Consider the following 26,315-nt stretch of genomic DNA (forward strand, 5'->3'; position numbering starts at 1 on the left):
GCTTGTCAACTTTTTCCTCTGGTCACCAAACATACTTGAATGTCACAAGAATATGGAGAGGTGTGTTGAAAATCAAGCCTCAGAAAATCTGTGATGTCACTAAAAAAATCTAATTATTGTTGAACTGAATAAGGCCATTACTAAATGGACATAAAGGTGGCAAACAGCACTCGTGGAGGCTTTGTGGAGACTTTATAACATCAGTCCAGTATTCTAACTGTATCTGACCATAAATTGTTTATGTATTAAATTAAAATAGAACAAAGAATTTACATTTCCTTTAGAATGCAAAGTAAATGTGGAAAACTGTAATAGTCCTCTCTTGTTGAAGGAACTCGCCAGGAAACCAGGAAAATAGATAGTAGGAAAAAATAAAAGACTAAAATGTTTATTAACACCTTTGTGTTATTAACACACAAAGCTTGTCAGGTGAATGTACATAACACTGTTCTGCTAGCAGGAGCTTTTCTGCTATCATTAACAAAAATACCAACTTAGTTAATGTGCTAAAATTAGCATGGTAACTTTGAGCAGTCAACATTTTTTACTATGCTAGGACTAGATGCTACTATGTTAAATTATATTCCATTTAGATTTAGCTAACATGTTAATTGACTCTCAATAGACATAAATACCAAATGCAAAAAGGTAAAAATGCAAAGGTGGGGTTGCTAATAGCTGCTTACTCTATCTGCTATGCTAACATTGGCTAATATATTAGCCTGTAGCTAGGTGCTAAATATAGCACCTTAGCTAGTAGATATCGCTAGATAATACCACCTGCTATTCACACAGCTGTCGATATGCTGTTATTAGCTAAAATGGTAACATAATGTTAGTGTTTGGTAATTTTTTCTTAGGCAAATTTCTGCAGTTGACTTTTTGCAGCCAAAATTTTGAAGGTGAATTTCTGCAGGCAAATTTTTTTAAGTAAATAAAAATTACATTGATAATTTTGCTCAGATTACTAATATTGTAAAACACTCCTTACTGACTAAATTTTAAAAGTTTGCTGATTTATGGTCAACCCTTTTCTAAATTTTTTCAAATCAACATTTTATTAGAGTACAGTACCGGTCATAGAGTCTGTTATGCTTTTTTTAAAGAGCTTACTCTATGATTTTGGTTTCATTTCAGAGCAAACGCTCATTGTTATGTCACTGAAATTTAAAGTAGAAGCCATGAGCAGTACTGCATCTTTGCTTTATATTGCTGTGAGGGCTGTTTTATCTCACAACAGACTTTCCTTATCCTTTTTTCATTCTGCTCCTGCAGGAACAGCTCCCAGACCTTTGGGCCCACTTCCAGGAGCTGAACCTGGAGGCACACATGTATGCCTCCCAGTGGTTCCTCACCCTCTTTACGGCCAAGTTCCCCCTCTGCATGGTTTTCCACATCACTGACTTGCTGCTTTGTGAGGTAAAGGCAGCACAAAGTGGTATACTTGTAGCATTGTGAGAGGGATTTAGTCTGCATTGTATGTATAGAATCGCTTAATGGGAAATTCAACCATCTGGAAACATGAAATGATGAAATGGTAAGGTTAATAGGAAGAAAGGAAAGTGGCAGACATTAGAGGGTTAGCTGCCATTATGGATTGACTAAAGAGATTACAAATGGGAATAAAAAGAGATGATTGTGGAGGAAAATGGTTGATCTGAACCTACAGCCACAAGTAGAGTTGTGGTCAGAAGTTTACATACATTCCTCATTGATATTAATGTTTTTGGAGCTTTTCATTAAAATAGTTAGACTGATGATAAAACTAAAACAAATTAGAACTGGATGCACAATTTTAATTTATTGTATTTTTTTTTAAAATTCAATCAAAATGATAGCTTTAAATTTATACTGTACATACACCTACTTTTATTTATAAAAAATGAGTCGTCCTCACTATAAAAGAAACCACACATTTCTGTCAAAATATTTAACGTCTGACAGTTCTGACCTGATATTTTACCACTTATTTTTTTATATATCACCACTGCAGAAGTTTAAATTTTTAGAGTTCCTGGCAAATTATTTACCAATTTAATATAATTAATTACAAAATTAATTAATTAATATGTTTGTTTTTCCATAATATCCCAGTTGCTCTGTGTTTCTACTATATTTTTATATTTCTTGCGATATACTTATTTATTATTATTTTATTCAACTATTTGACATGCCTTTGAGAGTTGCTATTTTTTTAATTTAGTTGTGCGTTCTTCGTGCACAATGACCATAAAAGGAATTCTGATGTGAAATACCTGATCTTTAAGCATAGTCAACATACTTTCAATAAGGTTGGGGTGTTTAAGTAAAGATGTGCTGAGATCTCTGCCCTGTTGGAATGAAGTCGACCCTCAGATTGACCACCATACTGAGGGTTTTAAGGTTTAAAGCCTCATCTTGACTCCTTCAAACATACTGGCCTACCGTATTTAAAAATTATGAGCTTCAAACTGAGATTTGTGCCAGAAAATCATTAATTTTAAACCAGCTTTAATACATCTAACAGGAAAGTCGTTGACAGCAAAAAAAAGGGGTTTTTTAAGTTGATACGGAGTATTTTATCTAATTATTAGTTAGAGCCCCCCCCCTCACCCGGAACGTTAGCTGGAGAGAGGCACCAGCACCTCCCGACCCCACTAGGGACAAGGGTGTAAGAAAATGTATGTATGTATGTATATATATATATATATATATATATATATATATATATACATATATATATATATATATATAAATAATTGAAACCAGATTTTTACAAACTTTTTATTTTATCTGTGTGGCAGAATAAGGGATTAAACTTTAGGTGCCAAAAGGATTTCTATTTGCTGCATGCCAGAAAATCTTTGACAGGATCGTTTCAGACTTTCCTCAAATTCAGAGGTTTATATTTTCTTGGTATTTGATAAAATTGCCTTTTACACTGTGAATGACTTTGATCAAATGTTTATGAGTACAGAACTCAATTCACTGTGGATATTGACACTCTCACAAGCTTCAGCTAACATTTTTAGAAAATATAATGCTGCTGTTTGGTTGATTTCTACATTTTCTTCCAAAATGTACAAATAATTTGCAGGCTGAAAACTTCACCTTCTTCCTGAATGCTATGATAGTTTGAATTCATATACTTTTTATGCTGACCCGTAGTTGTTTGACCAGATGAAGGTGGTCACTTTAAGGATTTTGAGACATGAATTAACCTCATCAGAAGCTTTAAAAGTCATTAAATCATAATCTGGGGCTCCAAAATTGTTAAAAAGCAAAATAATCTTAGTGTATGAATGTATTTAAACTTTTGATTTGAGTTATTGAACGCTTGAAAAAATTCAGTTTTTTTGATATTTCTTGTAATGAATAAGTAGAAATTTATTCTAGAGTAGAAAGTGATTCTAAAACCATCCTTATAACCTATTGGGGGTTTTATGAAAAGTTTCTTTGCATAAGCAAACCACATGAAATATGTTCCTCCTCTTTCCTGCTGTCCCTCTTCTGTCCTCCCTCCCTCTCTTTCCTTCTGTAAGCCTGAGGCAGAAAAATTAAGTTTTCTTGTTTTTTCTCAGCCAATGAGCTGCATGATGAAAACATGCCAGTAAAACCTCAGCTCTCACATCCCTCTGAAGCCCTCCTCTTTAAATGTTTAAATTTAAACATTTAAGTGATTATCTTTATTTTCTCAGTATATGCTCAGTTCCATCTAATTCACAACCTTGTTTACCTAATTTCTTGAACATAGTTGATTTTGAAAGCCTGTTTTGTTATGTAAAATCTTCAGCCTTTGTTTTTACTTCTCAATCTAGATAGTTTTTTCTCATTTGCAAACTAGAACTCAGGGCCAAAACTTATTTTGTCTTTTTTTAAAAGAGTGACCTTGCTGGATCTGAACAATTCACCTCACTTCAGTATTTGTGAAAACTTCCTAACACACCCATACTGTTTCCTCCCCTTTCTGAATATTTGGCTTTCATCTCCTCTGATTCTTTCTTGCTGGGATGAGTTGGTATTTCTTTCCCTCACACGCTCCTTTGATCTTGGCTCAGCATGGTAGCACCATCTTCAGGCCCACAAAGATCGGTGTGTGGAGGCAGAGCCCATCCTCTTTTCATTTTCTTCGGTTATTTTTGGAGTTCTCTGGATATTTTTAGCTCCATGTTGCCATGTGAACTGGTTGTCCCAGAGACCAAAGAGAGTGGTGTTCCCATGCAGAGCTGGCATCGGTTCTACATTTTCTTTTTGTGTCAAAATTGAAAGAACTGTCACAGTAAAATGGAAAGCAAAAAGCAGGCTTTTACAGTGGCCATGGGCATAAAGCTAAGAAAGAAAGCTGTGAAATATGGTGAACCCTCTCTATAACGCGGTTCACCTTTCACGGCCTCGCTGCTTCGCGGATTTTTTTGTGTAGTTTTTTTTCACAGTGCATTATGTTCTGCGTCCTGATTGGCTAAACAGTCTCCGCGCTTCTTCTCTACCTGTGTGCCAATAAGGTTACGGTATTTAAATATACGTAATACAGCTTGGCAAATTTTGGTAAAAGTTTTTACCCAGAAGAAAAACAGAAAAACTACCGATGACTATGTTCTTCTTTCGAAAAAACACACCTGCACCACAGGCTTCAGAAGAAAAAGACACTATAGAGCGGAGTCAGGCTGCAGCGTCACAGTCAGAGGAACAGTGAAATACGCGAGTCACAATTTGTCCTACTGTACTTCGTATTGATGATTGAAATGATTATTTTACTGTAGTTATTTCTAAGACAGCGTTATATTTGTTTTTAAAACAAGCTTTTTTTTATGAAATGATGGGCCTGAAAACAGGTTTTGTTCTTTGGGTTCAATGTAGAGTATTTAACTATGCTTTATAATAATTGTAAAAAATAAAGGTAACTACTTCTCAGATTTCGCCTATCACGGGTTCTTTTCGGAACGCAACCCCCACGAAAAACAAGGGTTCACTGTACTTTTTAACAGAATGTAGACAATATTTTGAATCTTAACAAATAAGGAGGTCATACCTGAGTTCATCTTAAAGGACACGTATTATGCAAACCTCAAATTTTTTCTTCTAAAGACAGCCCAAGCAATAAAAAAAATTCCAGTCGGTTTTTGGCAATAAAAAACTGACTGGGTCTGAAAAAGGTGTCTGAAAAAGGTTTTTTGGTGTCTGAAAAAGGAGCCATTTCAAAAACCTTCAGAATGTAATGTAATCATTATGTAATGTAATCAGCAGAAAACCCCAGCTGAGCCCAACCCGTTGCCTAGCAACCCAGACTAGTGTTGTTGATGGTGTTGTTGACTCACCATCCAGAAAACACTTTCTGCATCTTTGTTGGTTGTGCAGGAGGATTTACTTCTGCTTTTCAAAGGTTTAAGGTTGTATAATTGCGCATATGTTTGTAGCCATTTTCACGTGTGAGTGTAAACGTTAAGATGGGGGGGGCGTGGCCAGCAGCAGTAAATTTGGATTTAAAGTGACAGACCACCTTAAAGCATCTCATTCTGATCGGAGATTAAAAGAGGCTGAACTGACCAGACTAAACTCACATAATCTAAGAATGATTTAAATGTTTTGTGGAAAGTCAAGGCTGAGATTTACTACAAAAGTTACAGCACAAATGCAGGTTTTTGTGAGTAAAACCTATTGAAATCTGTGCATATTTTTTCTTCCAATTCACTATTATGCTATACTTTCTGTTGACTTGTCACACAAATCTCCTACAACCCCCTCTCGAAAGCAATGAAATATTTATGTAAGATGTAACTAAATAAAATATTTCAAGAGGTATAAATACTTTAGCAGGACCACTATAGAAATATCTTGTTTCTATAAGGATTTCTTTTATTTGTACTTTCAAAATGGGCTAAAATTGAATCTAGAGAATTCATGTTTTGAAAAGAAAAAATTAAGCTGGTAATGAAACTTAAAGTTTACTAAAATGTTTTTTGTTTGTTTGTTTGGTTTTTGTTTTATGCAAAGTAACAGGAAAGTTGTCCATATTGTTTTTCTCCTCTTCTTACGTCTTTCTCTGTGTCTTAAAGGGACTGAGCATCATCTTCAATGTGGCCCTGGCTTTGCTCAAGGTTAGTAATATATTCATACATTTGTTTAATTCTAACATCTTTTATTATGTCTAGCTATACAATTGGCTTCTATGTAAAATTTGAGCATCTTTTATTTTAATTCAAGCTTTATTTGACTGTTTATACATTATTTGTGTTGCAAAAATCTTGATATTGCAAAAATACTGTAAAGTTTGATTTCCAACGTCGTCATTCTTTTCTCTAAATTTGTACCAAACACTGGAGCAGTGGGTATCGTTTAAAATCATTTTCTAACGTTTAGCGCCCTCAAGTGCACATAAAAAGAACTGCATCTAGTCATCGGGAGATCGAATGCCTTTCCACACTTTGGCATGAATAAAATGTCAAAATGATTAAGAAGAGAGAAAGAAAAGCAGCTTTCTATTTTATCTGGTTGCTAATCAGAGTGATATAAATTGTTGTTAGTTGTTATTATTTTCTTTCACCAACATCTTCTTATATTGAAAGAATAAATAAGACAAATTTATTCATTCTTTAATTCTAAATGAAGAAAATGTTGTAGTGGCTTCATTCATGTCATATTGTCATGTCTTTCTGAATTTCAATGTATTTTGTGTAATTTATAGTCCATGTTTTGCTGTTTTTTAAAGAAATACGTGGGACCTCCTGTTCTTTGTTTGCAGTAGGGGTGTAAAGGTACACAAAGATGTACTTAGTTGGATTTTAAGGTCTCCGTTCAGTACTGGAAAATTTTGGTATGAATATATATTTTCTACAAACAGACTACAAATCTAATTGCATCTCATTTACTTTTCATTAGTGTCATATTAATGTATTTTTTGTGTTTACAATTTTAAAAGATCTTGCCAAAACAAAGACACTGTGTCATTGCTTTTGAACAGATTTAGGATAAAAGTTTTCTGACATAATTTAAATTTTCTTAAATTAGTGGCTGCACCGTGTAGAGAATAATTTATCTCAGACACTAGGATGTCTGTGGGTCTTTCATACATTGGGCATGTTTGGCTTCAGTCATTCGTTGACGGTTTCAAAACAAAAAATAGGTAAAGCGAATGATTAGCTGAACAGTTTTAGTTAAAAGATCTTCAAAAGCTGTATTAGTCTAAAATTTGGTACTACTTCAGAAATCTCTTTTATTAGGGGATTCAACCCAAGGTAGCAGCCCCATGAATAAGTTTGAGTTTGACCTTATTGAACATATTGGAATAAAAAATAAACAAAGTTATATACAGATAAAATTAATTTAAAACAAAAGTGAGAAAAAGAACAACAGTAATATGTATTTACACGTTCAAAGCAGTGGGTAGAAATTTAACCTTTTTTTTTTTACCCACCCCTTTTACATTAATAGCATAATCTAATAAATTATTATTCATTTTCACTTGGTTATAACAGTCTTTCTTAATATTTTCAAAATCCACATCCATGTCTGGCACAATGCATTCATATTTACATGCCACTGAGCAAGAATCAAATGTTTTTAACATGTTAAAATTCTTTCTATATCAATATAGAACAGAATAGACTCTGTCCCCCAGAACAAATTGCATATTTGTTCACAAGTTACTCAGTCCAAATTGTTACATATTAGTAGATAAAATATAACCATGAGCAGCATAAAATTAAGAAGAAATTTATTTTACAAAATGTAATATTCCATGATGCAGTAGTAATTTACAGCTTCATTAATTAGCATCAATAATATTGATAATAGTCGTGATAACTGTAATTATTTCTCATCTCAAGGCATGATGAGCATCTGCAGAGACGACAACAAGCGGCTGCTTAGAAAACTGCAGAGAAGAACGTTCTTGTGAAAGTACAATAGATATTTTGCCTATAGTGAATTCACCAGCTGTATACTTTAGAAAAACAAATTTTATGTTTTGAATAGAACAGAATAATTTATTTGCATGCACACATGAAAAAAATGATAATGCAAATAAAATTTAAAAATATACCATTGTGAATACAACAATACTGCTGTGAAGAAACAGTGAGTTTGATAATATGGTAAAAATGTGCAAATGTTTATACATTTTTGACAAATTAAGCTATGTAGAAGCAACGTGGAGATTTGAGGATTCAGTGGTTTGAAATGGGAACAAATGAGGATGGTCAGGATGATGTTGATGATGAGGAGAGTGGAGGAGCTCCCACTGCCTGCCTCTTATTGGCCGGTCATGACGACATTATCCTCCGATGCTCCCTCCTCCTTCCCTCCTGCGGTCCCCGCTGCTCTCACCACCCCTCCCTGCCCAGCTTAGCAGTTGCTATCCACATCACAACAGGAGCATTGGCTATAACATTAGCAACCTGAACCAGAGGGAGAAAATCTCAGCTTTCGGTTCTTTTTATCCCACCCTCTTCACCTTTTCCTTCCACGGATTCATCCTCGGAGCATCTTCTTTCCCTCGCTTTCTCGGCTTTTTGCCTCCTTCTCCTCTCCTTCCGTCTCTTCCTCTGCTCTCTCTGCTGAATATTTATTTCTACCACGCGTTTCTTCCGTCCACCATCTGCAACAAAGCCGCCCCTGTCAGCTGTTAGCATTTTAGCAGTTAGCATCACAAAGGTTGGGAGAGGCTTCATGGGAAGCAGTGAGGTCTCTTTGCTTTGCCTCGCCCCGGCTGCCCGGCAGGACCAACATTTCTGACAGTTCTACAACATTGACTCATGCCAGCACTCATCCTGTGTGGATCAGAAGTAACTTCCTCTCTGAAGGAGCTGGCTTCATCTGAAAGATCAGACCGGATGCCCGGCTGCTAATAGGATCCTGCCGGAACAGCTGACTGGAATATGATTTTACTCACTAATCCTGCGTGGATCTGTGAAGAAAAAGAACAGTTTATGTTTTCTATTCCTTCTTATTCTGGTATTTAATGCATCGCTGGTTTGCGTGAGTCCAGCACCCACTCAGCCATAAAGTAACACAGAGCATCATCTCCTGCAGGCGGAGAAGTGCCATATTTCCAGCGTTAACAAACCTCCTCTTGTCTCTCTGACTGTTCCAGCTTCAGAGAGTGGATAAAGAGCTGTGTTGTTGTTTTGCATTTCAAAGAAAGCTAAAGCATTGTCAGGGGAGAAGGGATTTGAAGTTTAACATAAAAGAAGAAATCAAAAAAAGGTGGGGTTCTCGTCTCCGCTTCAGTTTCATGGAGCAGCAGGCCACGTGTTGAGCCGTTTTGTTGCTAGGCGACAGCATATTGGACTGGAATTTTTTGGAGTTTTTGCAGAGGAAGCCGAGTGCAGGAAGTGTGACTGGATTTCCAGAGTGAATAAATACGTCGCTGTAGGACTCAGCATTATGCAGACTGCGGTGTCGACTCATCGTTTTCTGACTGTGATTCTGAGGCATCAGGGGACCGAGCTGAGGCTCTGACAGCGGTACAAGCTGAGGGGCCGCCACACGACGCCCACCACCAGACTCAAACAAACCTAAAAAATCGCCGCTAACTGAGTTCAATCGCACCCCGCCATTGCTGCTCCAACATCGAAACATCTGCCCGACACCCTGGAGTCAGCTGCCAGTCTGGCCCCGGAGCGGGACGACCCCTCCCCCCTGCCCTGTCCCACCCCACCGCCGTCTCCGCCACGCTCCCCGCCGCCCTCTCCTCACCCTGTCCCGGCTTTGAACCCTCACCTGACCCTCCCGGCCGCATGCAGGGCGCTGGAGGACGGCGAGGGAAAAGAGGAGGAGAGCGCCCAGGGCAGCCAAACCTCAGCGGACCCTTACTGCAGGGTCATGGATCTTCTTGGGATGGGACACAGACTCTTCGTCCCCAAACTGCTGGCGGTGAGACGAGACAAACTGGAATTGGAATAAACATCCTGGATGAAATTTGCATGGCATGCATTGTTGATTTTTCTGACCCATCCTGAAGATAGAATGAAACAAAAAGCAAAATTTCATTCCATTATTTCATCTGCGATTAGGACTGGAGAATAAATCAATAACAATATGTATCGCAATAAACACATGACATGATCAATATCAATAGATAATGTGTCTGATCGAATATTCATCCATCCATCCATCCATCCATCCATCCATCCATCCATTTTCTGTTCACCCTTGTCCCTAATGGGGTCGGGAGAGTTGCTGGTGCCTATCTCCAGCTACGTTCCGGGCGAGAGGCGGGGTACACCCTGGACAGGTCGCCAGTCTGTCGCAGGGCAACACAAAGACATACAGGACAAACAACCATTCACACACACACACACACCTAGGGAGAATTTAGATAGACCAATTGACCTGACAGTCATGTTTTTGGACTGTGGGAGGAAGCCGGAGTACCCGGAGAGAACCCACGCATGCACAATATTCAATAGATACTAAATGCACTGAACTCTAATCCAGAACCACACAGCATTCTGGGGGACGTAGGCAGAGGAAAAACTTTAGCCGCTCAACTTCTAATGGAAAGCTAAGCAAGATTGGTGGCATCTACTCACTCACTCACTCACTCTTTGGTTACCTAGCAACAACCTCCTGAGTAACTTGTGGTTACCTAGCAACAACCTGTTCAGTAACTTGTGCTGCAGCAGTTTAAGTTTTCACCACTGTACCTCATAACTTCTTAAAAACAAAAAACAACTGTTGAGTAAAAACTGTGGATAAACTGGAACGGTCAGTTTGACTGTACTTCAAATATTTAAAACAAAAGATTAATCAATATTTATTGATATTGACTGATATAAAATGTTTTTATGTTTTTCATCCGTATTGTCCTGCCCTTTCTGCGATTACAGGTGCATGCATAATGACTGTTCTTCCTTCATACTTAAATTCAAGATGAAAATAAGGCTGCTTTTCTCCTTTTCATGACATCTAGACATTATTGAACTTAAAAACTTACAGAAGCAAGAACAGACATGTTCCTTCACATAACTGACCTCAAATATGTGCTCATGCCTTCTTTGTATTAAATAAATATCTAAATACAGTTACTTGAAAGATTAAGCAAAGTAAAAAATATGCTTGCTCCTTAAATTTTACCTGTAAAAGTATTTGCACCCCTTGAACTTCTCCAGATGTTGTCACATTGCAAAACTTGAGTGTTTTTTTTATTGAGATTTTATGAGATGGATCAAAACAGACAATGTAATGCATGTTTTTCTTATAGTGCTTGTAGAAAAGGAAAACTCTGGACATTAGAGAGTGGCTTACAGTGCAAAAACACAAAATCATACCAAGTATGTTTGGTCTAATTTCTAGTGCAAATATGTTAGTACACTTGAAACAAGACAAAACTAATTTAAAAGTAACTATTCAGCTATATATGGGAGCTTGTTTTAACTCAATAATTCCTTGATGTTAATTTAAAAAGTTCTAGTTGTAAGTGAAATAATCTGCCATTGGAACAAGACATTTTGATTTTTAATATGCGATGAATGTTTTGTTCCATTGGCAAATTTGTATTTTGATTATAATTAGTACATTTACATCAATATTAAGGAATTATAGTCTTAAAACAAGCTTCTATAGCCTGCTGAAAAGTTACTTGTAAGTTACTTTTCTTATTTTAAGTATGCTAAGATATTTGCACTAGAAACTAGACCAAAATTACTTTGCAAGATTTTGTTTTTGCATTATATTGCCAGTGAAATTTAAAATATAAATATTTTCCTCAATAAAAAGAGATTACATTTTAATTTTTTACTGTTCTACTTTATCAAGTATTTGCTGTTCATGTAAACAAAAACAGTACTGCTTATGTATTTACCTGCATGACTCTGATCTTGTTGTTAACTTGTATGCTGAAAAAGACCAGTTGTGGAGGCTCTGTGCTTGGTGTTTGTGCTGCATGTGTCTCATCCACCTCTACTTGTCTCCCTCCAGACGTCCAAAGAAGACCTCCTGCAGGCAGACTTTGAGGGGGCTCTCAAGTTCTTCCGGGTCCAGCTACCGAAGCGCTACAGAGCTGCGGAGAATGCGCGGCGGCTAATGGAGCAGGCCTGCAACATCAAGGTAACACAGGAAACCAGAATGCTAATATGTTCAGTGCCTTTTGTTTGGTGCTATACTTCATTTTAGCTATAAAATTAAAAAAATTAAAACTCGGCATGCTCTAAATACTGTCCTGACTTCTTACTTCATATCTCACATGCCTTTAAAGAATTGAAGTTAGAAAATAGTGCTTTTAAAATGAAAAAAACTGAAAATCTAACATTTGCTTTTAGAATAAGAAAAAACAAAAAATAGGCATACTCTGTGACCAAGTTGTGCTTTACCCTCTTTCTTTTACATTTGAGTTTAATTGCTCTTCACTTCAGTTGAGAAATAGGAGACCTATTTTATCTCAGAACATCAGTGTCTGTTTTCATTAAATTTCTTCAGAAGGCGGCACATGTTATCATCCTGCTGCTGAAAGTAGGCTGTTGGTATTTAGGGAATTTGCTGAAATCACCAGAGACCATAGCAGCACAGCGTGTTCTTGATATGCATGCATGTGTGTATTTTGGCAGTGTGTGGAGTGAAGGGATAGGAGAAGGAAGAAGGTACATAACCAGGAAAATTTTCCATTTTTAGATTTTAAAAGAGTATTTTTGCTTCCTGTTAGGTAAGGCACAAAATACTCCAATCTAGAGTAACAAGTTCTAAGTGTTTGTATTACCCAATGTGTGACTGTGTGTTAGTTTTAGTACATACAGGATGTCCACTCTGTGTCTCACTTCTTATCTCTGACTTTACTTGTGAAATCTTGCAGAAGTGCAATGTGTACAAAAGTAAAAACATATAACATATGCATAAATATTCAGATTTGTCAGCCTTCTTCTCATGAATGAAAAGTAAATGCTCCCTTCTAGCACATTCCTTTTCTGAATGATAATAAAAGTCAGGTCATCCCATTTCTAAGCCTTTCTGCAGTTCCTGCTTCCTTGATTTGGTTAAATATTGGTTTGAAATATTTTTTACTGAGGTTTTATCTTGTTTTATCTGTGTTTGTACTGCTTAGGTTAATATTTTAACAATATTCTGGATTATCAGACGTTAAAAAACACTTCCTGATTTCTCACTGAAGTGTTCCTTCATGCTAGTCGATAGGTGAGATAAAGAAAAAGCTGCAAGATTAATCAAGACTTTGTATCTCGTTCTCTTTATCTTTCCTTACTCAGTTTCTTCTTGCGTCATTGTATCTATTTTTTATTTATTTATCTTTTTCTTCTTGACTCCTGAAACATTAGTTCCTTTTGACTAAAGTTTCTTTTTTGCCATTTTCTCAAACAGAAATGCAAATATAAAATGCAATTGGGTGGATGATTAGGATTTTCTGTCCAATTTCCCTATTGGTTTGAAATATTTTTCAGGGATAGATTTTTTCATCCTTATTCTACTTGTCTTAAGCAAGGCCATCTGCCTGATTAAACACAACTTCATCTTTTTTTTTAAAATAAAACAGGGCGTTGCATTTTACGCTAAAAAAAGGGGAAATTGCAAAAGAAATGACTTTTATTGTTTCACTAAATTAGGACCTTATTGCAGACATTTTCTTGTTTATAGAAATGTAATCCCTGCAAAGTGCCAGGATATTCAAATCTTCCACGTTCCTTAACAGATAGAGGTTGAGAGCTGAAGTAATAGGAAGCTGCTTTTTGGTGATCCTGTTATCTGTAGAGGTTTAACTCGCTCTCACAGCCTAAAGGAGTGCATACATTTAATATACATCTCTGAAAATACAGTTTCTCTTTAAAAAAAAGCTTCTTCCATCTCGGTACCACCTCAAAAATAATGCAAAAGCCTAAGTTTGAGACTTCTCTTTTTATTAACAACTTCCAGACTAAGGGTTGTTTTTGTTAGTGCAACTTGGTAGTGCAGAAAAAGATTTTTAAAAAATTCAGTTTCCAACCTGATTGTTACAGATCACCCCCAAGCAAGCAGAAAATTGTCAGATTCTGGTTAACAATTAATTTTTGTTTGCCTGCATTTTTTCTGAACTTAAATTTGTTAGAAAAATCGCCCGTCGTCTTTGATCAGGTTGCCAATTTTGTTTAATTATGGAGCTGGTAGATTTTTGTACTCATCTGTAGGGATCTCTGGTTGAATTTTTCAAAAAATAGTTTAGGATCTGTGAAGTTAAAGGAACATAAACTAACAATCACAAACCAAAAAAAACCTTCAGTTTTTCACTCATGAGGTAAAAAAAAATACAGATCATGAACACATCTTGAATGACATAAACATACAAAAACATCTGTGATTGCCTGAAGCTTTCCTCATGAATTTATGCTCCTCCTCTGTTATATTTTTAAACCACTTTCAAGCTTTAAATAGAATATTCCCTGTGGATGCAACGGCATGAAGTGAGTCGGATAGAGATGAAGATGAAACGATGCCTGTCATGCGTTTCATGCTCTTCTCTTCACTCTGTTTTCACTTCTGTCTTATCCATCTAACTTCAGCCCCCTGCAGGTCAGAGCAGGTCACATCAGCCTGCAGTGTAACAGCATCGCACACACACACACATACACACACACAAATTTCCTGTCTATGAAAGCTTCACATGCATCATAATTTACTTTTACATAATTTAATTATACATTTACCTTGTTGCCTATCATTCTTACTTCCCCTCTCATTTCTGCTTTCCTTCCTTTCTTTCTTCATTTTTTGCATTTTTACTTTCCTTATGTCCTTAATTTCTTTCCTTGCTTATGTTCTCCTTTCTCTTTCCTTTTCTTCTTTTCATTGTTTCCTTTCTTATACACTATTATTTTATACACTTTTCTTTGTATCCTACCTCACATCATTCTATGTGTCCTTCCTTCCTTTCCTTCCTTTCTTTCTTTCACTCTTATATACTTCCTTGTTCATTGCCTTACTGCGGGTGACTTTAGCATTATTTTTATCAACAATGTGTAGGAATTTTATTAGATTTATCTGCTTTTGCTTTCAAAAATAAATATATATGCAATCATTTTTAATTTCTGTTTTTTTATAGCACCAATTCACAAGGTAAATAAATAACAACATTTAATCTCTTTTATGTAGCTGAAAATGTTAATTTCTTGATGAAGGCCAACACTAAGAAAAGTACTTTTGCTTTTCATGAAGTATGAATGTAATACTCATACTTCATCCTACTCAGAAGGCAGACCATCTTATACAAGATGCATTGCTTTTCCTCACCCTCCCCTTTCTTCCCCATATTTTCATCTGTCAGCATTTAAATCGGATCAGCCGAACTTCATAAGCAGCTTAAAACGGCGAAAGAATTTCTCGGCACCTTTGCTTGGTGAACACAACGGGTGGAGTGGCTTAGGCTTTCTGCGGATTTTCGGAGGAATTTGAATTTCTCAGCCGTTTTGAAAAATCCATCATACCCACAACCAGAGTGATGACTTTGAAAAAGCAGATGAAAGTCTTTGCATTTATTTCCTACTAATGGGGTTGATTGATTAACCAGCTGAGAACATAAACTTCAATAAACCTTTGTTTCTTTTTCAAACTAAGGCAAAATAAGAGCAAGGAGTGTTGAAAAACTGTAGACTTAAATCATAACTTTGAATCATGGGTGAAGACGCAGAAGCTGTATTAATATTTTAAACTTCCAAGATCTAAAAATAAATGTAAACCTACAAACATGGTGGGAACTGGAGGTCGGTTATAGTTTGACCCTGTGTAGAAAAGGTCAAGAATGTTTGTCAGGAACTATGCAGAGGAATCGGGTGACTCCAAACTTACAGGTAGTCAGATAAAGAATACTTTCATGAAAATTTACCTTTGAAAGTCTTTTATATTGAAAGATAGTGTAACAAATGAGTGAAGCACATCGAGTGTCACACTGAAACATGTGTAGCCATTTTGACCTAATAACTCAGGGGTGTACAAACTTTTTGTCACCTGTGCCAAAATTGTCATAAAATCTGTCATATTTTTAATAAAAACTTGTATTGTGATGTTTTTATTTTACCAACTTGATAGTTTAATTAAATAAATGAAGTAGTCAGATTTGTTCTTTATTGTAAAGAGATGTGTAAACAATTGTAGAGCCAAAGAGGGTTTTTTGTAGATTTGCGTTATTTAAAGAAATATTTATCAGGTCTTTATTGAAAACTTTAGCAAAATTTTCATCAGTTTGGAGCCATAAGAGTCAGATTTAGGTCACTGTGTGGTTGGACCTAAATAGATTTGTGTGGTTATTTAAGGATTAATACTTTATATTTCACCAAGATTTCTGCTGCAATTTAAAATAAACTACCTGCATCAACCACCTGTGCTCAGGAGCTAAATTTTTAATATTTCTGAATTGCAGTCAAGAATAATACCAGGTACCGCTAATGGCCACACGTTGGATCATTATATAGATCATTGCAGAACATTTAACCACTTTTAAAGTGATCAGTTTTAGTTTATTACAGCACTCAGTGGCCAAGCTAATAATCGTTGGCTGCAACCCCAGTTTGTTTTGTTTTTAGTTGCAAAGGTTGAAGGTCACATTAAAGATTTGTTTAAAAAAATAATAATAATAATAAATTGTAAAGAAATATTTTCTATAAAAGTTACACACAGCTTTAATGATGGAAAAAGTTGATGTTGATGATGGAAATGATTAGTCACGGTTCGTTTCTTTAATATAAAATGTTTCTCTCCTGACAGCAGATTGAGAAGCTGTTATCAGATCTCTTGAAGCAGTTTTATTGAAAGCTTTAATTGATTCCTTTGGGATCCTGCAGGAGCTTTGAATTTTCCCTCTCTGCGCCTACTACTGTGGAAATGTAACTGAAGTCGCTGCGGTTGATGTGACTACTTCCTTCCTGTCACTCATACACACTTATACAGAGTGTAACTGTGTAAACAGGCCTTTATCTTTATTTTTACTAGCAGCAGGAAACAGAAAAAACTGCAGCCCGTTTGAAGAGCGTTTGAAGGAGGGAGGAGCACAAACAAGAGAGAGTGAGCAGAAAGAGGGAAGTGCTCAGTGGAGAGGAAGAAATAGCAAACTCATCCTCCTCTGTCACGCACTTCTAGCGTTACGGAGAGGAAGAGACAAACAGGTGTGTTGTGCTGCTCTCTCCCTTCCCTCCGCTCTCCTCCTCCTCCTCCTCGGTGGGCGTGACTTTGCCTCTGTGGGACTCTTGAAGGCAGCCAGTCGCCTTCTGCACTTTCAGAGAGAAACAAAACCTCTCAGCCGCGGCTGTTTTACTTCCCCACTTGGTTCCCTCCTTCCTCTTCGTCCACCCCTCCTCCTCCTCGCTGCTCGGAGCCAGCAGGAACCAAGATGATGCAGGAGGTGTCCATCATGGTGGCCTACGACGCTCATGTAGTGGATCGTCCGGGCGAGGAGGACACCTTGGCTTGTTTGGTCGCTCACTCTAAACCGCTGCGATCTTTCAGACCTGTGGTAGGTCTGCTCTGTTTTCTTCTCTCTTTTGTCTTTTTATTTGATTCAGAAAACTGGCATAGAGCTGCTCTTAGAAAGATGCATTTTTAGTGAAACTACGTATTTCTTTCCACGTGGTTGATGCTGCGTACTCTTGAATGAACGTGTGGGTGTTCATATTTCAGGAACCGTTTCTGACGTTTGGGGTAAATTGAGTAATTGTGTGCACGGGTTTGAGCTTCCCTCTCGTGGGTAATTTAATTCTTTGACCTCGTTTTCCTCTAATCTCCAGGTGGCTTTGTCCTTATTTTAATATTCAAACGTTGAGGCTTCTCTGTCATGTTGGAGCTTTTCTCCAGTAACCTTGCAGTAAAGTTCATATTGTTTTGCTTTGTTTATTACCTGATTTGAGATCTAAGCCAGGAGTTTTGGGACTAAAGTTCCATTTTCAGAGTCAGGGATTCAGGTCAGGAAGCTAAAAGTGGTCCCGGTACCATTTTCTATCTTATAATTGTGTGTCCTCTATCAGTGCTGACCTTCTGACCTTTCATTATCACACCAAATGTTCTGGAAATGGAGGATTTGAGGATGCATCTTATCTTATCCTCTGGAGCTACATGCGCATATAGATGTCATGTGAGTTGCTGAAGATGTTGAGCTCTAATTTAGTTTGTCCATGGAAATCGAGAAATGTCTTGAAAATGAAAAGTTTGGTGGTGAAGTAAAGATTAAGAAAAGTGTCACTCCCTGTGTAATTCTCAAGGTCAATTGTTGGGTGACTCATATAAAACTAATATACATGCACTGTGAATAAAAATACTGGGCTAAAAATGAAATAAAAATGACGTCATGAAATTGCTTCATTTCTGTGAAGTATGTCAGAGATTTGAAGGATGTCTCGGTGAATACTTTAGTTCTTATTTATTTAGAACATGTTGGTAAAAATGACAGAAAAACCAAAAGTCAAAGTTTTCAGCTGAAGAAATGAGCCAAAGGGAAGTTAGTCGTTTTTTAATTTAGTTTTGTCATGCTGTGTTTCACAAAAGGAAACTAAGGGTTGATAAACAAACCATGTTATCAGCTCATCATTAAAAGGCTTCTTTGGTATCACTTCCTGTGAAATGCAAGCTTCATAAGTTAAATATAAGTTTGAATCAACAATACAAAGCAGCCGGTCCCAATTAAAAGCATGGTAGGGATGGTTTGGGTTTTATTTTAAGGTCACATTATAACATACAGAAATAAATGTAATAAAGTTACATTTAGTAGACACAAACATTAAATATTGTTGCATGTAGACCAAGCATGGTACAACTCAATAAGGTAAACAAACCTCATCAGGAACTAATGGGAAAGACAATGAGGGCAAAACACAAGAATAAGCTGAACTGGTCATACGTATAAATGTGTGTTGAGGTTGTTGGTGTTCAAAACTTATCTCTAGTCGTCCCTTTTGCTCCGTAGTAGTGCCAATGCCTTCTGGGAAAATGTCTGTTCAGTTTATCACCAGTGAGACAGAAGAAAGTGATAGTCAGTCATCCATCAGAGGCTGAATTTTCTGGTATGTGGTGGGAATTTGTTTGCCTGATTTATGAGCTGTGATGTTAGCAGACATCACCTACTTGATTCGGGTCATAAGATTGTACGGTGAACTAACAGGTCAGTGTGGAGCCCACGTATTGCACACTGCTTTTCGCTTCAACGGTTTATCAATGAAGGGCATCTGCATTGCAAAGTATTACGTCAACGCAAGGCAGTAGAAACAAACCTTAAAACGAACACAAAATGTGGTTACAAAAAAAGTTATTCAACTGTGAACTCCAGAGTGAATCATTTATCATTGAGTCAATCTCTTAGGATGCTAATGTAGAAGATAAATGTAAATTTATACGAAGGAAACATTTCAAGGACTTTTGTTAATCTTCAGAAACAGTTTTTGACCTTAATATAAATATTGGAAGTGCACAATGTGCTCTTTCATTAAAAAACAAACATCTCTGCCTTAGTTCTTAGGCCTTTTTTTAAAGTTTACAATCAGATTTAGCCTTGAAAAGATTCAAAGATGGTGTTTATATCCTGGAAGCTGCCCACAAATAGATAAAATCCACAAAGATTATAGAGCCCCTAAACAGATGCTAATAGTTTGAACAAAAAATAATTAGTTTACCACTACTTTTTTGTTTGAAAAGAAATGGGAAGAAGTGAAATAACATATATTTATTACTGACTCAATAATTATCACAAATGTGTAATTAAAACCATGTTATAATATTCATGTTCCTGTTTAATATACGGGGCTAAAGAGCCAACAAATAAATTATGTTACATAGACAAAATGGTTACAAACTCACTCATAAGACAAGAAAATGGATAATAATAATAGTAATAATAATGGCAATTGTAAATAATCAGTCATACAGCATCTGAAAAAGTACCAACTCCTTGCCAATGTACACCTATAAATTCTTCTTAATCTGTGTTATATAACTATAAATAAAATGTAAAAATAAATTAGAGAGAGATGGAAAAAAAATAATGATGGTAAATAATAAAAATTCATTATGACCCACAGTAAAAAACCTTCTCAGTACTAACGCAGAGGTTTCCTTGGATCTCCAGTGCAGCCAATCAGCAACAAATAAATGGCACTCCTTGATTGGCTGCTTTGCAAACAACACTCAATAATCTGTCAAATAGCATCACTCCAAAGTATTTCAGCTTCCTAAGCTGCATTTTCTTTCGTCTTCAAAGAAACTGCAGTCAAGCCGATTCTGGTCACCAGGTGATTTCTTGGTGAATCTTTGAAATTTAGCAATCACTTCTATTTTTGTTAGTTGGAAACAGGTGAACAAAGACTCAGTAAATTCATCTGATTAAATGAAACCACTTCTCTCTTGCTCTCTAAATGTTTGATGAAGTTTACTGGAGGACAAACAACCTATTAGAAAATATAAAACAGATCATTTCCTTGGATTCAAATTCAGCTTGTGAGAGGCTGAAATGAAACGCATCCCGGTCTCAGAAGAGAGGTCATGTGACCGGGTTGGCCATGCAATCCCAAACCTCGACGGTGGCAACGCTGTTTCCACTCAAGGGAGATAACATCACCATCTACCTGCAGCACAGACTGAGGCGTAGGGTAGTGAAATTATGAGTCACAGTTGGAGCCAAATGATATTTCACAGCTGTTTGTCAAACAACATGATCTATGTTTACTAAACAACACCTGCAAGTTGTTTAGTGTGAAATGACTTCAGTTGATGCAGCAGACATCTGCAGGTAGATCTTTGCATATACCTGTGGATGTGAACGGGTACAAGTGTTGTGCTGTTTGACTTTAGCTGATTTTGAGGTGTTTTATGGTAATATTGGGTTCCTGTGTGCCAAAAATTTTGTTTAATTTTTGTTTCCAAGATGTACAGTTGACTTTGTAGAGCCAAAAACTTTAATTTTAGAGTTTAGCTCTATTTTGTTCCATTTTTGAATGTCTTATATAAGGTTATATATGAAGAGGAGTGAAAAATAAATTTCCTAACATTCTACTCAAAATTATGGGAATACAGTCAGAAGATAAATAAAAAAATACACTTCAAACGTTTTTACATTTTACAGCCTCATACTTTGATGGGTTTTATTTGAATTTTTTGTGGAATACAAACCCAAATTATTTCACAATTATCAAGGAAGATACAAGGTTTTAATTTTCAACATTTTTCTTTTAGAAATAAAAATTTGTGTAGATTTGTATTATCCTTACTAACCTTTTATTCAGCCATTTTATTCAGACGCATTGGATCAGGCATACATCATGCAAGACACTCGCCTTCAGTTGATTGACTGATTGTTTGAATCTCTTCTATAGTCTGACGTTTTTGCAGCTCCTTCCAGGTTTGAACTTATTGTCACTGCTGCTGCTGAAGAAAAGCATCAAGATCCTGCAGCTCTAAATTGGTGGGAACTTAGAGGCTACTTTCCCTTTGAGGAAGAAGCCAAACTGAGTGTGTGTTGTTTTAATGTTCGCATAAAATCATTAATCATATGTCAGAGCAAAAAAGTTGAAGTCACATTAATGCTAAGAAGCAGCTGCTCTGTTGATTTCCTCTGGATAAATCTGAATGAGACATTTAACCTTTTATTAAGCCTGCAGATATTTAAGAAAACAGCATTTACAGAGGTCTGAGTAATTTTTTAATTTTCAACTTTATTTTTTTTTCTTTCAGGTTCCAACCAAAAAGCTGAAAAAGTTTGAGAAGGAGTATCAGACGCTGAGAGAGAGCCAGCTGCAACAAGAAGACCCCATCGATCGATACCAGGTTTGAAAAACTCTCAACTTGATCTAAATGCTGATAGAGAAGGTGTTTTTGTCTCTGCTAAATTTATCTCAGTTTATACTGGAAATCTTTTTTTTTTCTAATATTAGAAACGGCTTTGCTCTTTTAGACAGTGTTGTGCTCTTTGTGAAAGTATTTTTGGTTCCAGTGTGACTCACCAAGCAGCACTCACTTGTCATTAATGATGCTAACATCTTTAAAAATAGGTTTTGTATTATTCTGCCTTGAGTCAGATATGCTCAGCAGCAACATCTTTTTACATGATGAGGTATAAATGTAAGAGATGAGGCAGATGATTAGGCCTCCTTCACTTTTTAGTTCTGTTCATAGATTTTCTTACTTTTCCAAACAATCTCTCTGTTTTCTTTTTATTAAAGCAAATCATACTAGTTGAATCACCACCAGAGTTCCTACAAACTCTGCAAAATTATTACATTTGATTTCAGTATTTTCCAGGTCTGGATAAGCAGAAAAAAGGAAAATAAAATGTAGCCTTTAAACACGGAGACATGGAAAAACTTTGATCTCGACTACAAACCTGTAAGATTGCATGAGGAGGTTTATGATGGGGTGAATTTAGTTCTTTTTAATCTCCTGCTGGAAGACAGTGAAGCTAGCACTACTGATCCTTTAATTCACTCAGGATGGTCTGTCATTAAAGTCAAGAGCAGAATCTCAAAGATGGAGGATGTGCCATGATATCTCCATATTGGAAATTGTTTGTTTTTCCAAAATATAAGGAAATGACAGGCGGTTGTCGCAAAGAAAATAATATTATGTTATCTATCTCTCTGTTCAGAAGTCATCCATCCATTTGTTTGTCTGTATGTCCGACCATCTGTGTATTCATTCATCCATCATTCTGTCCATCCATCCCTTCATCCTTCTGTTAATCCTTCTCTCTGTCCATCTTTCCAATTGTCCATCCACCCCTCCAGCTAACCATTTAGTTAATAGCACCACTGAATGGGAGGCGTAGTCGTCTTGCAATCCAAAAGTCGCTGGTTCGATTCCAGCTTCTTCCAGCCCATTTTGCTTACCAGACTGCTTTTTGGTGTTGGAGCCATTTGTCTGTTGTTCAAGTCTTTGAATTTAACTTATTAGTTTATTAATTTTGCTTGTTTTCTTGTTGATTTCTATTAACTTTAGAATAAATTTGTTGGTTAGTAACTTCAGTGTATTTATTCTTGTTTGTGACAATGAATGTTTAAGCTTTATGTAAATCTGTATGCATGTGGGTGGTCATGGATTTTTTGCCGGTCAGTTTGAAATTCTGCAAACCTACGGAGCATCAAATGACCGAGTTACATTTGTCTCTGTTTTTTCAGTCTTAACTGTTTTGGTTAAAACTGACCGATTGTGTGAATGTGACTCTAGTGTAAAATGCTTGGAGTGATCAGTGTGACTAGAAATGCGATACAGAAATTTAGTCCATTTATGATTCTATCAATCATCTGTTCATCAACCGTCATTGACAATAATATACTGGCTATGATTTTAATATCCACAAAGGTGTGAACTCATCTGAACTGATCAAGACAAATAATTTTGTAATCACAATAAATATGAGGCTTAAATATTTTATCTTTTCTCAACATCACTGACGATTTGAGAAATCGTCCATATAAATACTCTTTTTCAGTAGAGAAAAAGACAAAGAGTATTTATGTGGTTTTTCTTTTCATTTATAATAGGCTAAAATTCAAAGTTGGTACATCTTTTAAGAATTGTAGACTTGAACTAAATTGCTTGTCAAATGACCTTCAAGAATATGTTGAGATTGGATGTAGAATGTATTTAGAAGGATTTCTTACTCATTTTATAGTTGGTTAACTTGTTCTTATGTTACAATCAAAATTTTTTAAGATTTTCAAGATGAATAATTGTTAATCTGCTTGTTGAGGGCTGGTTGAATGTCGGACTAAACTGGTAGAAGGCAGTACAAGTTACTAAAGTGCAGACACAAAAGTTTTCTACGTTTAAATGTACTGCATTGGAACCAATCATCTTTAAGCAGCACATAAACAACCAGCATAGACAAACATCCAGAGTTGATTGTGGTCATTTTCTCCCAGAGACGAGGGCGATGCGCTGCAGGATAAACACCTAATTGTGGAGCAGACAAAGGAAGGAAGACTCTAGTTGCAGATAAGATGTTAGGCTTGACGTAGCTGCTCTGGAATCACTTTTACTCCTCATGAGAAAAATCCAGAAACCTCCTGCTTTTTTGGTGCAGATAACAGAATTCAATTAAAATAAAAAAGCTCTTTGGAGTTGGAAGATTTCAAATGTGAGGTATGTATTTTTTTGCATGTGTGAATGTGAAGTCTGGTCAATTACTCTTCTTCTGTCACGCTTTGGGTATTCAAAGCAACAGAAAATAGAAGCATTCATAAATGGAAAAGGGAGTCTGTTGAGAGAGAAAGCGTGGCTGGGAAGTGTGTGACAAGAAAGTGAGGCTGTCAGGATCATGTGTTGAAGTTTAGTCAGGGCTTCTAATCGCTCTATCTGTGGACGTTTTGGCTGCGGACAGGCGCTCGGTAAGCTTCCTCTGCTCCAAAACACGTTCTCATGAAAATATGTTTAGAGTTTTGCTGTTTATATAATCAGAAATATTTTTCTGTTTTGTTAGTTAAGGAGAATGGTTTGATTAGACAGTGGTAACAAGAGTTTTATAAAAATATAAATTTGATGCATTTGTATCCGCAGCAAAAATGACTCAATTTGGTGTTGGTTGATCATCTACCTGCACTTGTTTTTATAGATATGAAAGCTGAGCCATCAGTTCAGGTCATGCATATATCCGTGAATATTTATGTAAGTTTAGTGTCACTCAAGCATTAGAAAATGTAATTATTTTGAAAGTGACAGGGAAATCAGGGTCAGATGACCGATCCTTGACAATAGTTTTTTGCTTTCATTAGATCCGTGTCATGTGACACGTTTACTGCCAGCCTGGCAGTCATGAGACTCCACTAATGGGACATAAAGCGACTTCAGGATACGGTGTGGACACGGCTGCTGCCAGGAATTTTGACCAAAAAAAATAAAATCAAACTGGACCCCTGACTGCACAGCTTCTGTAATCACATCTCCAAAACATAAACACAAAATCTTACCAAATATTTCTGGTCTAGTTTTTAGTGCTAATATCTTACACTTTAAATAAGACAAAACTAACAAGTAACTTTTCAGCAAACTATAGGAGCTTATTAAAATAAGTAATATTGATAAAAAATTACTAGTTCCACTTGCAGATTAGTGCGTTTTATCACCAACCCAGATGAAGCGAGGGCATTCTGTGCAAAATAACATTTAAGCTTGTGACTGTAGAGAGCCTTGTGAGAGGGAGAAGCACGAACACTGTAAAACATCTGAAGGTGGTTTAACTTGAACATGAAAATCCACCGGCTGCCTTGAAAATGTAATTTTAGTCGACAAGAAAATAGTTGTTTTTTTTAACTTAGAAATTAAAGTTTATGAAGTTGATTTAGCAACAAGAGACAACTTGTCTAAACATTGTTTTATAAGTTCATTAATCTTGAATTGTGAGTTTTTACTTAATGCTGAAATTTAAACCAAATAATAATTTCACAATATGGAAGAAAAACAAAACTGCCCTCATCGAGTTAAAGAGCCACATTTCACTATTATCTTCACACAATATCAAGTTAAAATAGCTACTTATTTTTCTTCAGAATAATTTAAGTTCTTATTTCAAAATGAACAAAATTTCTGATCTGATAATGACTTTAATTAAACATCACAATGAATTCAGCTCAGAAACATTTAGTGTGAACAGGACATTTTCCTCAAGCTTTGCAAACTGAGAACTGCGTAAAAATAAACATTTGCCTTAATAAAACACAGGAGTCAGATCAATGTAACGCACGTCCGTCTCAGGATACAAAAACATGCCGCTAAGCATTCTGGGAAATAGTTCCCACTCCGGTTTTTTTCTTCTTTCAGTTTTTTTAAGTGTTAACCAGAAAACTCTAGTTTATTCAACTCTTGGAGATTTGACAAAATTCATAAAAAGTTAAAACAACTTATTACTGTAAGTTTATCTTTCATAAACTCACATTTAGGTTCAAAATCTGAAACTGGCTACATTTATTTGACTTAAAGAGTAGAAGACAGTAGACACAACTAAATGCTGCTCAAATGTTTTACAGTGAAGCCGCTGAACAGTTCCTGGAGATTTCACCACTTTTGCTATTCTTGATTGTAACACAACAGGATATATTTATAGTTTTTTCTGTCTTAAGTTTTATTCATGGTGGCATTAAAAACGCCTTTAAAAAATTTACATGTGACTTTCTGAGACCTGCAGATACCCTGATCTTGATCCTAAATGTGTGTGTTATTTTTTTGCGTGTGTGTGTGTAGAAAGAGAACCGGCGTCTACAAGAAGCCAGTATGAGGCTGGAGCAGGAGAATGACGATCTGGCACATGAGCTGGTCACCAGTAAGATCGCCCTGCGGAACGATCTGGACCAGGTAACACAACACCTGGACTTCGTTTTAGGAAAACAGTGTCACCCTGCAGTCTGTACTGGACTTTAGGTAACTATATAGGTACCTACATCGGCTAGTTGATAACTTGT

General features: G+C 36.3%; 1 protein-coding gene across 2 annotated transcripts in view; it reads left to right on the top strand.

Moving 5' to 3' along the window:
* rabgap1l (RAB GTPase activating protein 1-like) overlaps nucleotides 1-26,315 on the top strand; it is a 115,836-nt gene that overhangs the window by 82,745 nt on the left and 6,776 nt on the right. The window contains exons 17-21 of one of the 2 annotated variants that reach the window (XM_032571052.1): nucleotides 1,276-1,419; nucleotides 6,033-6,074; nucleotides 11,896-12,024; nucleotides 21,598-21,690; nucleotides 26,098-26,208. In XM_032571052.1, the coding sequence (XP_032426943.1) occupies nucleotides 1,276-1,419; nucleotides 6,033-6,074; nucleotides 11,896-12,024; nucleotides 21,598-21,690; nucleotides 26,098-26,208 (519 nt within the window). Of the gene's footprint in view, nucleotides 1-1,275; nucleotides 1,420-6,032; nucleotides 6,075-11,895; nucleotides 12,025-17,048; nucleotides 17,399-21,597; nucleotides 21,691-26,097; nucleotides 26,209-26,315 lie in introns of those variants that run through there. The other variant, XM_032571053.1, reaches the window with a different exon arrangement.

This window comes from Xiphophorus hellerii, chromosome 9 (genome assembly GCF_003331165.1).
Source record: "Xiphophorus hellerii strain 12219 chromosome 9, Xiphophorus_hellerii-4.1, whole genome shotgun sequence".
In the NCBI taxonomy this organism is placed as follows: Eukaryota; Metazoa; Chordata; class Actinopteri; order Cyprinodontiformes; family Poeciliidae; genus Xiphophorus; species Xiphophorus hellerii.